Genomic DNA, 13697 nt, shown 5'->3' on the forward strand with positions numbered 1-13697 from the left:
TGGTTGCAATTCATGCAGAAACTGCCCCTCACTTTGTTTTTCTTCCCAGGCCCTATAGGCAGTGCCCTAAACTGCTTGCATCCCTTGCCCATCACAAGCCCAAGTTCTTGCTCCTGGGGATGGGGGAGGGCAGGTACAACCTTCCTGCCAGCACCTAGTTGAGTGGCAGATGAGCTCCTTTTAACTGTCACTGAGTTACAGTGTGGAATTCCTGTACAGGTTTGATTCTGTTCTCCATGGCTGTACTGTCCTGGGCACTGCACCAGTCATTGGGAAGGACACAGATAGGAACAAGTTATATCACTGTCTTGGTCACAGAGCTCTTAGTTATGAACAACAGGGCCTGCTCCAGTGTGAGCAGGAGAGGAATTTATAAAGATGTTAGTCAGCCCATAGGCTTTGTGGAAGGCCGGAGACACAGGCTTAGAGGCCACAACGCCAGATGAATCACCCCAAACCCCACTGCTGATGGCTCCAACAAGACCTACTGCTCATAGTCACTGTCCCTCACATGGCTGACACTGCATACTGGACCATAGAGACCCTTGTCCTTGGAGTGACATCCTCTACTATCATTCCCAGGGGAGTCTATGTGATGCCAGTTTCCATGAATCCTCTTTGAGGGGTCCTGCTGTGGATGTATGATTGTGGAACTCAAGCCACATGTCTGTAACAAAGGTGATACAACACATACACCTAGCCACTACATAGGTATGCTGGGAGTTACACTGTGAGAAGTTCTTCATACTTGGTATTTCAAAAGAAACTGAGGGGTCATCAACCATAATAAATGTGCCCCTGACTTCCAGGATTTAGAGTCCATAGGCAGTTTAAACATAAGTGGGTGAAAGCAGAAGTGTGCAGGAACCGTGGTGTCCCTCATGAGTGGGAAGGCAGCTTTTTAAGGGTGAAGGAGAGCTAACTCACATGGTATTGATAGGTGGCAAAACTGGCTTTAGGAGTGGTAGAGGATGGCACAGGATAAAATCACTGTGGCCAGCTTGGAAGAGCTTTGAGAACTAACTGGCTCTTTAAGAGGACTGAGCTATCATCTCTGGGGAGAGGGAACCCAGCATGGAATTTTCAGCACTGTAGCAAGTCATGGGGAAAACATTTTGGGATAAAATGGTCTTATGGATGGAATTCTTTCCCCACAAATTTATATGTTGAGGTCCTAACCCCCAGTACCTCAGAATATGACTGTATTAGACATAAGTTCTTTAAAAAGGTTATTAAGCTAAAATAAGGCTATTAGTTTGGGCTCTAATCTAATATGACTAGTATCCTCATTAAAAAAAAAGAAGATAGGACACAGACACACATAGGAGAAGATCTTATAAAGGCACAGGGATAAAGTGCCACCTGCAAATCAAGGAGAGAGACCTCAGGAGAAACCAACCCTGCCAATACCTTGATCTCAGACTTCAGAACTCCAGAACTCTGAGAAAATGATTTTCTCTTGTTTAAGCTGCCCCTTCTGAGGCATTTTGTTATGGCGGCCTGGGCTGACTCATGCAGATGGTAAGCTTCTTAAATATACCAGGAGGTTCTGCTTGTTGCCAATCCCCAAAGCCATCTTGGGCATAATGAGGGCAAGCAGAGGGGTTTTTTGAAGATCATTGTTGAACCAAGAGAAGGCTTGCTTGGTGCAGCAGAGAGTACAGACTTAAGATTCAAGAAGAGGTACAGAAAGTTCAAGCTGTTTGAGTACATGCGGCTTGTCAAAGGAAACAGGGCTGCAGAGTGCTGCTTTCTTTTTCCACAGAGGGCATGTCTGTTCTTTCAGAATAGACCTAAGGAGTGCCCTGTTAGGCCTTCTGGGCTAATGCACTGAACTATTCTAATGTCTCTCTGAAGGCTAGCTTTAAGTCCTGGCTGTGTGATTGGTGTCCTGAGCTTCTGTTTCTCTGTGAAATCAAATAAGATAGCATATCACATGCCTAGCTATCCACCCAACTTAGGGGGGGGCTCAGGAAAGGGGAGTTCTCTTCTCTGCTCGTTCATGTCAAGGACAAATGCATATCAGGGTTGGAAATGACAAGAGTAAACATATAATTAGGGTGGAGATCTATTTCTGAATAACTCATAAATCATCTGAAACCAGTTTCCTGTTGACAGTCAATCCTCGGTAAACACCAGGTGTGTCCTTGGCACATTATCTTTCCTAATCATGCCAGATAGGTGGTGGTCCTCTTCTATATAAGTTTGCTGTGACTTTCCCTGGATGTACATGCTCGTAAGGACTCTAGCTCATTAAAATGGTAAGTAACTGGTTGTTTCATACATAAAGGCCAGTAAAAGAAAAAAGTATATATAGTATATTCCTTATTTTAATGTGCTGTGATGTGTTTCTACTGGATATAATTTAATGATAAATGTGAGCCTAATTATGAATCTTTTATAGATTACTTGCAATTCAGTGTGTGGAGTATAATGAGAGGCTGGGAGCGTCAGAAAACTCTTAATGAATTTAGTGCTATTTCTCTTCTCTAAGATCAAAGTTGTTTCTTCCGGTAATTTTGGGATTCAATTAGGCTTTATGTGTGTCTCTAATTCTTGAGTGATTTGTGAATTAATATAATTTCAGAGCTACAGCACTGAATCCTTTTACAGATGAGAAAATGAGCCTCCTGTTTGGAAGAAGCAGTCACTAACCTGTGGGCAGTTGAAACAGGAACCCAGTTGTCCCTCTCTCTAGGCCAGTGGCTCCTAAACCAGGCTGCACAGTGGAATCACCTGGGCATGTTTGACAAGTACTGACATCTGACTCCCGCACCAAACACTCTGAGTTAATTGGTCCACAGTGTGTCCTTGGGAATTGCGGGGCGGGGGGGGGGGGGGGGGGGGGGGGGGGGGAGGGGGAGAAAAAAAAATGTTAAAAGCTGTCCAGGTGATTTTAATATTCAGCAAAATTTTAGAACCATCCCCCTAGGCTCTTTTTAGTGTATCATGTTGTATTAAGAGAAAATTTTGCATCAAAACCTATGAAAATTCATCTATTCTTCCTGTCTTTATTTCATACTTGGTCTTTTGCTAAAGCCAGAGAAAGGGGAGGAGCTGGTAGCTCTGGGGGTGCAGTGGAGCACAGGGAGGAAGTGTTCAATGAATAGGAGTAGAAAAGCCTCCCTCAGGCCACACCTCAGAAACTGTCTCAGAAAGACAAAGCTGAGAATAACAGAAAAACAGTAGGATGGGAGCTTGCTACTCCATTCAGGTCTCTCCTCCAGCTTCAGAGTAGACTGTAAGTTGCAGAGCTGGCAACGTCCCTGCCCTGCCTAGAACCCTTAAAGATACCTGACTCTTGATCATGTGTGGAAGACCCAAGGAGCAGCAGCTTACCTAAATGGACACTATATCTAGGCACTGCTTCACTCTAAGCCTGGCATGAAGCCATACCATCCAGAAAGTACACAAACACCTGCCTCACAGCTGCACTGTTGCTGTTCCTGCACATACCAGGTGCTTTTCTTTACTGAATGCTGCAAAGAAAGGAAAGGGAGGGAAGGGACGTGGAGAAACAATATGGGAAAAGGAAAGAACTTTAGAGCTTTTCTACTGAGGTGGTCGGTCCTCAGACCAGCAGCATGAGCATCACCCGGGAGCTTGCTAGAAATTTGCAGTCTTTGAGATCCAACAAAGCAGAGTCTGAATTTTATTTTACAAGATTTCCCAGGGATTCATATCCACATTAAAGCAGCACTGGCTTTGATCATGTTTCATGTGCTTCTCACCTGGGAGACTTGGTAAAGATGAAAAGGCGTTGGCCCTGCCCTTCTTCAATGAGCTTGAGATTGTATTTGTTATTAAGCCTGGGTTACTTTGATGCCCACCCAAGCAGGAGAATCTTTGTTATTACAGGGAAGGAAACTGAGACTGAGAGACAGACAGACAGACAGACAGAACCAGCCCATGGAGGTTATATGCAAGTGGTTAATCTCAAAACTGTATACTTTGCAGTCTCCTGTCATCATGTTTGGACTTCATTCTTGAATCATCAATTAGAATGCCTAGCTCAGAGCAGCAGAAGATCTGGGAATTCTGTACCTTTCACTCACCCTGGGCTGTAGCCTTGGCTTGTGCCCTTTCATGTCTCTGTTCTGTGACTAGATAAAACAGGACCTCCAAGATTCCTGTGATCACCAGCGACCCCCAGAAGCTCTTTTCTGTATGAAGGGAGCACAGACTCTGTCAATAATGCTGGCTTTTAAATTTAATTTAATGTCGAAGAAAAGTTCAGGTTTCCATGATCATCTTAAGCTGAATATTATGCAAAAGAATAAAAACACAGAGAGCAAGTGCATCCTCAAGTTCTGACGTGAGCTAAGTATATTGAGAATTCTTGTAGGAATTGATTTATTTCTTTTGGCTATAAACCAATGCATTTCATTGGAGACAATTTAGAAATAAGGGGGAAAGCCCCAAGAAAAATCCACAGCTCAAAATCACTTGTTAAATTTGGTACAAAAACTTTAATCTTTTTCTGAGCATTTCCCTCTATGTGGATCTTTTTTACATTATAGGAATAACACTGTGCAAATCTTTTTGTAACCTACCTTATTTACTTAGTCTATAATAGTGATCATTTATGTCATTTCATAGTCTCTTACCTCCTAACCTTACCAGTTCTTTTTTCCCCCTGAATCACCATGTTCTCAAACAGCCCTGTTTTGGGACATTTTTATTATTTCCATTTCCCTATTATGGTGAGCATCCTGAGGAGAAGTGTATCTCCTTCTGTGTGCCATTCTTCTTATGATCAAAGCCTTAAAAGTGAAAAAGGTGAAGGTCAAATGTTGTAAACTGTTTTAAGAATGTGGATATACATGATCAAACTGTGCTCCATAAAGATTATTCCAACATAAACTATTCTTATACAATTCACTTCCCAGATATACCTCTATTTCACATGGGGAGATTAGAAATTAAATAATAATTTTTGTCATCACATTATGATTCTATTTTATTACATATTGACATTTCTTGTCTCATCAGTAAGGTTGAACTTTTCCACATGTTTATTCATCATTTGTATTTGTGTGTGTGAGTAGAAATGCCACTTTATTTTCCTTACCATTTTTCTACTAGGATATTTTGATTTTTTTCCATTGATATACAGAAATTTTTTATATGATAATACTGTTCTCTAAATTTGGTAATTGTTTTTTAATTTTGCTTATGGACATAATTTTTACATATTCAAAACAATTTTCTTTTTTATACTTAGAATAAGATAAATATTTACTTATATTTTCTGTGATTAGTTTATGGTCTTTAATTTTTTTTAAATTGATTTCAGAGAAAGGGGAAAGGAGGGAGAAAGAAAGGGAGGGAAACACCAATGTGAGAGAGAAATATTGATCAGTCACCTCTTGTATACACCTTGACTGGGGACCAAACCCACAACCTAGACATGTGCCATGACTGGGAATTGAACCCCAGACCTTTCGGTTTGTGGGATGATGCCCAAATAACTGAGCCACACCAGCTAGGACTAAAGTTTTAAATTATAGTTGACATGCTATATTATATTAGTTTCAGGTGAATCTGTCACCATACAGTTAATTCATGATCTTATTGTAAACATTTAACCTTCAAATCCTTTCTTTCAGAATTAATTTGTGGAAAGTAAATTAGAAAATTAACTTTGTTTCTTTTCAAAATAGCCCCCATTTGTTTTAATATTATTTATTGAATAATCATTGTCTAAATATTTCAAAGACTAAGTTTATCTTATAATAAACTTTTATATGTATTTATAAATATACTTTCTGGGGTTTCTATGCTGTTCCCTTTACTTCTCTTTCTATTCTTATATCAGTAATGTACTACTTCAGTAATATCAGTTCATAATTAATTTTTGACATCTTACAGAATAAGCACTCTCACCCCACCTCCTTTTTACAAGGTTCCTGAAAATGCCCACATAAAGTTTGTTTGTTTATTTAGTTTGTTCATCTCAAAATGATGACAAAAGCAACTTGATACTTTTCTTTGTCCTTCAGAGCCAGTATCAGCTAGATGAACTAATATGTTCATGCAGCCATCAACAATGCCTTTATTACCTGGAAAATGAAGTTCTTAGCCTCATGGTCTAAGAACTCCAGCTAATTCAGCTCCATCAAGTCTCCTATTGTGTTTTCTTAATCTTTTTGTTAACATTTTATTATCTTCCCAAAGCTCTCTTCCACTCCCTCATTTCTGTCTTTTAAATTATATATACTCTGTAAAGAGACTAAAAATTCACCCATCTTCAAGGCTTCCCTGAACCTCCTTTGTAACAAAATAGCACACTATCATTATTTTTATTGGTCTCTGATCTTTCACTCACATTTAACTCCTTTTTCAGTTTATTTTAGTAACTTGTGTAGGTCTTGATCCTTTGCTTGATTACTTGATGGTAGAGGCTCCAGCTTTAAACCACCTGCCAGAGCCCAGCAGGGGTCATCCTACAGGACACCCAGTCAATGACTGCCCTCTGAATTCATTTGTTTTCCTTCCTGACCCTTATTTACATTACAGAATGCTCTTTTGGGCAGCCTAGTGGTTTTGGTGAACTTGGTGACCTTATGCAATGCACACTGCTATATTATGCCTAATCCAAACACTCCAGGTGATTTATTTAATGGTAAGTCCTGGCTTTTCAAGTTTATTATTTTACTGCAGGCTGGTGGATATAACCTGTTGGCAGATCAAGGCCTTTAAATCTCCATGGGAAGGAGGGTTAGGGCAGATATCAAATGGCATAAAATGAGAGGCTTCAATTTGCCATTTATATAAAACAGTAGTTCTCAACACTAGGTGTATGAGAAGTGCCTGGAGAGCTTTTGAAAACTACCAATGCTCAGGCACCATCCAAGACCACATAAGTCAGAATCTCTGGTGTAGGAGCTGAGTATTTAAAAGCTTCTTGATTGCCCCCATACGTGCAGACGAAGAACCATTAATTATTCCATAGTAATACTTCTCAAATTTCAATGTTCAGGTAAACCCTCTGAGAATCCTGTTAAATTAAAGGTTCTGATTTTGTGGGCCTGGAGTGAGAGTGCAAATTTGCATGTCCAACCCAGCCTCACGTAGTGCTGATAGTAATTCCTCAAGACCACGAAGAATTAAAGCAGTGGTTGTCACCCTTGGCTGAATATTTGAATCACTTGGGGGAGTTTTTTTAAAGTATGGCAGCCTGGCCCCCATGACCAGAGATTCTGATTTTACTGTTGTGGGGTAAGACTCAGGTATAGATTTTTTTTTAATACCCAAAATATTTTACATGTTTATTTAGAGTTGAGAAGCAAAGCAAAGAGAGGTACAAAAATGAGACATTTATCCAGAGATAATCCATCAGAAAACAAAACAAAATAAACAAAAAACTTGGCCCCAAGTACCCCTAGAATCATAATAGTTATCTGATTAAAAAGGAAGGCCTTATTTTTTTTTCTTATCATGTCTGTACTGAAATAAAATCTGGAAGGATTTAAGCTTGCTGTAAGAAAAAATGGTCAGTGGCAGGAACTTGACAGTACTGAAACAGCTGTGGGAGAACATAGAAGCACTTTTCATAGATGCCCTTAAAAACAATTAGATTTTTCCCTCTCTGGGAGGGGTGCAGATGACAGGGGCTGGCCCCAGGTCCTACAAGCCTTGTTCCAGTTGCATGACTTGAGGATACCACTTTTGATGCCACATATTATTATTTTAGAATGCAAGGATCTCACTGGGGTCATTCACCCACTGAACTCCAAGTGGAAGACTGAGTACTGTGAGGAGTGTTATTGTGACCAAGATGGAATTAGCTGCTGTAACATGTAAGTACCAAGCCACCAGGGCCAAGAAGGGGTGCAGCTGCTGTTGGGTTGCTCTCTGAGGTACAAATGCTCCCTCTTTCAAAATCTCATCCTGAAGGGGGGTTAGTTTTCAGTGCAATTTCTCTTTTAATTGTAGTAAAATATACATACTATAAAATTTATCATTTTAACCATTTTAAGTGTAAAATTCAGTGGCATTAAGTACATTCACAATTTATTTATTTTCCTTACCTGAGGGCATTTTTTTCATTGCTTTTATTTATTTTTTAAAAAGATTTTATTTATTTATTTTTAGAGAGAGGGGAAAGGAAGGAGAAAGAGAGGGAGAGAAACATCAATGTGTGGTTGCCTCTCATGAACCCCCCACTGGGGGACCTGGCCTGCAACAGAGGCATGTGCCCTGATTTGGAATTGAACCAGCGACCCTTTGGTTTGCAGCCCACACTCAACCCCTTGAGCTACACTAGCCAGGGCTTTTTTTTGTTGCTATGGGAGAGAGAGGGAGAGAGAGAGAGGGAGGGAGAGAGGGAGCGGGGAGAAAGAGATTCTGGTTCACACTAAACTGGTAACCTAGGTATATGCCCTGACCAGGAATTGAACCCATGACCTTTTGGTCTATGCTCCAACCAACTCAGCCACACTGGCCAGGGCAAGTATATTCACATTTTTGTGCAACCATCTCTACCATTCATCTTCAGAACTCTTTCATCTTCGCAAACTGAAACTCCCTACCCATTAAATAACTCTCCATTCCCTCTTCTCCTTAGTCACTGGCAACTACCATTGTACTCTTTGTCCCTATGAATCTGACAACTCTAAATGGGATGGTATAGTATTTGTCCTTTTGTGAATGGCTTATTTCAGTAAAATGTCCTCAAAGATCATTGAAGTTGTAGCATGTCTCAGAATTTCCTTCCTTTTTAAGGCTGAGGAATGTTCCATTGTATACATATATACCACATTATATTTATGCATTCATTTGTTGATAGACATTTGAGTTGCTTTCACCTCAGTCTTATTTCTTTTAAGTTGTTTTGAAACTTGATAAATATATTTATTATTAAATACCTATATCCAGATGGGTTGCTAAAGATAGGAAATGATACCCAGTGGTCTGAAGCTATTCTAGAATTTAGCTGGTTTTACTTCAGCCTTGGCCTGTGGTGATTTGCAAGAACAGTAGTGGGTCTGAACACAGGCAGAGGGAATGGTTGTGAGGTATAAAGGTTATTCTGTGGTTTTCCTCATACTCTAAACCCTAGTTTCTTTACTGTTTAAGTGTAACTTGTGTCAGCCCAAAGATTGTGCAAATGTTTTCTGCTGGCTTTCTGTGGACGCCAAAGGTCTCTAGCACTTGGGCCAACAGAACCGAGTGTACCTCCACTGTGGTCCTAATTTTTCTGTTTCCTCAGTAGCCACATCCATACAGCTACTCCACTCCCCACCACCCCTGGAAAATCCATTTGACATGTTCACTTCAGTCTTGCCCTATAGTATTTTGGAGGAATAGAAGAGGCTTTGATGAAAGAAGAACTGGTATCAAGTAGTGTTTCCCAAACTTGCCTGATCACAGACTCATCTGGCAAACCTGATAAAATACAGATTCCTGGGGCCCACCCCAGGACCTATTGAATCAGAAGCTATAGGGGCCTAAGGAATCTGAATTGTAACAAGTACCTCAGAGAGTCTTATGACACCACCAGTGAGCAGAGGAGCAAGCACTAGACTTAAATCAGACATCTGAGTGTCCAAAGTGTTTCAGATACATTTAACTGAGCATGCCCCATGCTAAGTGCTTAATGGAACAAAAGGGATATCAGATCAGGTTTTCTGGCTGGCTGCCCCACTCAGGTCCCCAGGTTTTATCTCATTTGGGTCACTGCATATCACAGCTGTACCTTGATCTTGTAGCTCCAGATATTTGACATTGTCTTTGTGTCTAGTGTCAATGTGACTGTGTATTTATGAAGTTTAAGGGCTAGTGAGCCATTCCTCCACACCTACTTGCGAGTACATTGCTGCACACCTCCTTCCAAAGTGGCCAAAGCATCCATGCCAACTGGATTTGAAACCTCCACCCCCGTCAATACTGCATCACTATAGCCCTGTCAATACAACTCTCTTCTAAGGGGTCCCGTGAACCTAGTACAGAAAAGAGTGAAGTGGGAAGAACCTTGATGCTAGAGTCAGAGTAATGGAATCTGAATCTCCATTCCCTTGTATACCTGCTGTGTGATCATGGATACATTTCCTAATCTCTCTGAGCCTCAGTTTCCTCACAGCAAAATAGGGGTGATCAGGTGTATGTGTAAATTAAATGAGATTCTGCATATAAATTTATTAACTCAATATATATTAATGTCTTGTCTATGCCAGTCGGTGTCCCTTGAGCCTGGGACAGTAATCAACACCAGTTGGAACTCAAAGTGTTCCCTCATTCCTTCCCTCATTCCTTCCATGTGCCTGTCTCATTTGGCACATTGCTCCACAGAGAGGAAATGTGTATGTTTCTCTCTACTGTTCAAAGCCAACTTGATTCCTTGTAATTGCCTCACAGCTTACCAAGTTTGTTTCATGATATTTTTTTTCCTTTTGAAATAGCAAAACACAGCTTTTGATTAAATTTTTCTCTGGGATAATTTTTTTGACCCATTGCACTCTCTAGATCTCGAGGTCCCCAGTGGCCTCCCTACTACTAAGGTCCTCCATGTCAGGTGCCCTGGGAAAATCTATTTTTAGTTCTCACTTTGGTTTCCAGATTACCTGTTGAAAGGAAGGCTGAACTGTCCTCTTTTGTTAAAATAAGTCCACGGTCACCCTTTGGAAAGAAATATTCTCACAAAGGGCCCTGGTGGTGGCCACTTCTGTATACACTTTGGTCAGGGACAATATAAATCTGAGATTTAGGGATGGGTTCTGAGAGAGTGATGAGCCCTAACATTGTTTGTACCCTTGATCGTGTGGGTAGACTTGCCTGGAGAGATGGTTCCCAGTTTTCATCAGCTTCTCCCTGGACCCCATGATCCTGGCCTGCAGTGACTCTGTTCCTGTTGGCTTAGCCAGCTCCTAATCTGATAGTTCTTCATTAGAATGGAACAATTATTCCTTTCCCACATTCAAGCAGCAGTACTGCTGGCTACTTTCTGAGCAGGGATGACAAGAAAAGTCAGGCTAGAACAAGCTGCCTGGCCCCAAAGTAGCCCAGACTTGCATCTGGGCCTCTCAGAATTTACTTCTGTCCTGTGCAATGCAGGATGGAACTTAGGAACAATGTCAGGGGTGGTCTATGTGTTTAAATCCAGGTTCCTGAGGGTAGCACTTTGGGGTTGCAAGCAAAGGAGTGACAGTAAATTGGTGAGGGGTGTCCCAAACAGCTGGAGTGTGGACTGCTTTAGGCACAGGCTGGGCATCTTATCCCTTCTAATAGGCCTTGCTCTTGTCTCAATGACAGTGTTGCTACACCCGTAAGCTATGACACAAGCAAGTGCCAGAAAACCTTCAACAAGGAGACCTGCAGTTTTACAGTGGTGGAGTGGAAGAATCCAGGAAAGTCTTGTTTTGTAGGTGGATGGGTGCTGTAATGTACTTCTAGTGGGCCCAGGGCTCCCAACCAGAGGGGGCCCAGGACCTCCCAGTCCAAACCTCATTTTCATATGGCCTCTAATAGTCTATATGGTTTTGTAACCCTACCTATCAGTAAAAAGAAATAAAATAAAAATTTTAAAAAACTGAGCAAACCCTTGAACATGTGTATTGTTATTTCTAAATTATGTGTGCATTGATTTAAAACACATTATAAAACATGCAAACATTTAATGGAAGGAACAAAAAATAAATATGAATAAAAGTTATAGTCTTCCTACACTCCAATAAATCATTGTACATCCTCTACTCAGGCACTGCTGCTTCTGTTGCTTTGATATATCTGCACACTGCTGCCCTGGTGTCCCACTTATCTGGTGAACAGTTCAAAAGATAAATGTATCTTCAAATGAAAGCAAATCCTGTCTTTACTTAGAGTTTTTCATATTTATCCTTCCTTCCTCTTCTTCAAAAAGTGTCCTTCATGCTGCATCCCTCATATACCTCTGTGTTTGCCTCAGGTTAGATCTTAGGGCAGGACAGCCTGGAAGAAGTAGCTCCAAGACCACATGCAGCCAGGTGGGGTATTGAAAAGCCAGGGCCTCTGGCTTGGGGGAATGGCTGAAGTGTAGGTTTCCTATATCATTTGTCTCCTGCTGCATAAAGAAGACCCCAACCTTTAGGGATTTAAAACAGTAACAATATTATCATCTTCTGCTTCTGTGTTAGAGAACATTTGTTCACTCAGTAGGTCTTTAGTAAGTGCCCGGGCCAGGCAGTGCTATGGGCCTGGGGATACAGCAATGAGGCAGAGAGACGATCACAAATGAGCAAGCAGTTACTGAAAGGAACTTGTGGGGGGAAACTGTTACAGAATTGGACCCATTTGGGGAACACAGGTAGTGTTACTGAAACAAACCCTTTCTCCCTGGGTCTTTGTATTCTAGATTTGTCTTGCCCACCTCCAGGTGCTAGGAATTGTGGCTCTCAATGCCAGAGTTCAGTCAAAACGAAAGGAACCATTTATTCAAATTATACAGGTTTAGAATGTCACCATTAAAATCCCAAAGTCCCTTTAAAACGTCCACAAACACACACAGTCCTTCCTTTCCCCTTTTCCCAAACAGACCAGTCAGAGGTACTATATCTCAGGAAAAAGAAATAGAAGTCCATAGCTCAGTTAGACTCCCGGTTCCTCCCAACAATCCGTGCTCAGCTGGGCAGGTCTCCTGTAGTCCCCAGCACCATCAGCTGTGTCACCTCAATCTCCAGTTCTTAATCCAAAACCACGTGGCACCTCCTCCTGGCCCACTCACAGGAGTCCTTTCACCCCTTTTCTTCCCACATGGTCTCACATTGTCCTTGTCCATAGTCCTGCATTGTCTCTCCTCCTGCCTGGAGGCCCACTTTTAGTTTAAAACCCAGCCTGGAACCTCCTCCATTACCCCATTTCCAACTCCTCCCATGATCAGCTATTCCTGCCAGCACTCCCACAGTTTATGCCTTTCTTGGCTGCCATAGTTAGTTTGGGCAGGAGTGGCCTCATGGTGATGAGTGAAACATCTCCAAGCTCTTGGGCAGGCACTGTAACCAGGGAGCTGCCTCCCCGTCATTCCTGGGTCAAAGTCATGCCCATCTCTCTAGCTAGGCTGATGTTGATATGCAAAATAACCATTTTTCATATGGGTATGAAGCTATCCTGCTGTTATTGTTATGCAAATTAACTCTCAATGGCCCTCTGTTGAACCATCAATTTGTGGGCAATTGGTTAAAGAGCTTTATGTCTTTTCTGACCTCTAACCCTATTTGTTTAAACGTGCTACTGGACTAGTTGAGCAATCCTAGGTAGGCCCCTTAGTTTTGGGGGGTAATTCTAAGACAATAAAAAACTTTGGTCACTATTAGTGAATCTGCACCTGAATTGAAGAGAATGGGGGATGGGCAAGTTACCGGTATGATGCAGTGGGGACTCCCTGGGCTTGTGGCAGTGCTTAGGGTGATTACTTCCTCATGGGACATTTGTGGGCCTCTCCGATATTCACTACTGGTCTTTTTTCCACAGCTCTCCTTTCACTTACAGACTATGACTATGCCTTCTTTAATTCTGTGTATGAATCTACATTTCCTGTTGCTTTCAGCTGAGATTGCCTCATCCCTTGTAGGAGTCACTCTTAGGTGGGATCCATAAAACTCTATCATGATTATCTCTTTGGTAAAGGCCTTCATCATTCTGGGAAAGTTAGGGCTCAGTTAGCACTCAGTATTGGGGACCTCTGTCAAAACAGAGACAGAAAGATTCCTGTTTTAACACCT

The 13697-nt window shown here is 41.6% G+C and overlaps 1 protein-coding gene across 1 annotated transcript; it reads left to right on the forward strand.

Moving 5' to 3' along the window:
• The first annotated feature begins 2125 nt into the window (after positions 1-2125).
• Positions 2126-11547, forward strand: MSMB (microseminoprotein beta). The gene is made up of 4 exons (XM_036026693.1): positions 2126-2261; positions 6520-6625; positions 7697-7802; positions 11254-11547. Exons 1-4 carry the CDS (start codon positions 2259-2261, stop codon positions 11381-11383), a joined length of 345 nt encoding a protein of 114 aa, XP_035882586.1. The 5' UTR covers positions 2126-2258; the 3' UTR covers positions 11384-11547.
• The last annotated feature ends 2150 nt before the right edge of the window (positions 11548-13697 follow it).

Source organism: Phyllostomus discolor, chromosome 5 (assembly GCF_004126475.2).
Source record: "Phyllostomus discolor isolate MPI-MPIP mPhyDis1 chromosome 5, mPhyDis1.pri.v3, whole genome shotgun sequence".
In the NCBI taxonomy this organism is placed as follows: domain Eukaryota; kingdom Metazoa; phylum Chordata; class Mammalia; order Chiroptera; family Phyllostomidae; genus Phyllostomus; species Phyllostomus discolor.

What these genes read in the sequence shown, in the direction of transcription:
- MSMB (XM_036026693.1), top strand. An exon ending in TCCAGGTGATTTATTTAATG is followed by an intron (nt 6,626 to 7,696) that starts GTAAGTCCTGGC and finishes TTATTATTTTAG; the next exon opens with AATGCAAGGATCTCACTGGG. An exon ending in GGAATTAGCTGCTGTAACAT is followed by an intron (nt 7,803 to 11,253) that starts GTAAGTACCAAG and finishes TCTCAATGACAG; the next exon opens with TGTTGCTACACCCGTAAGCT.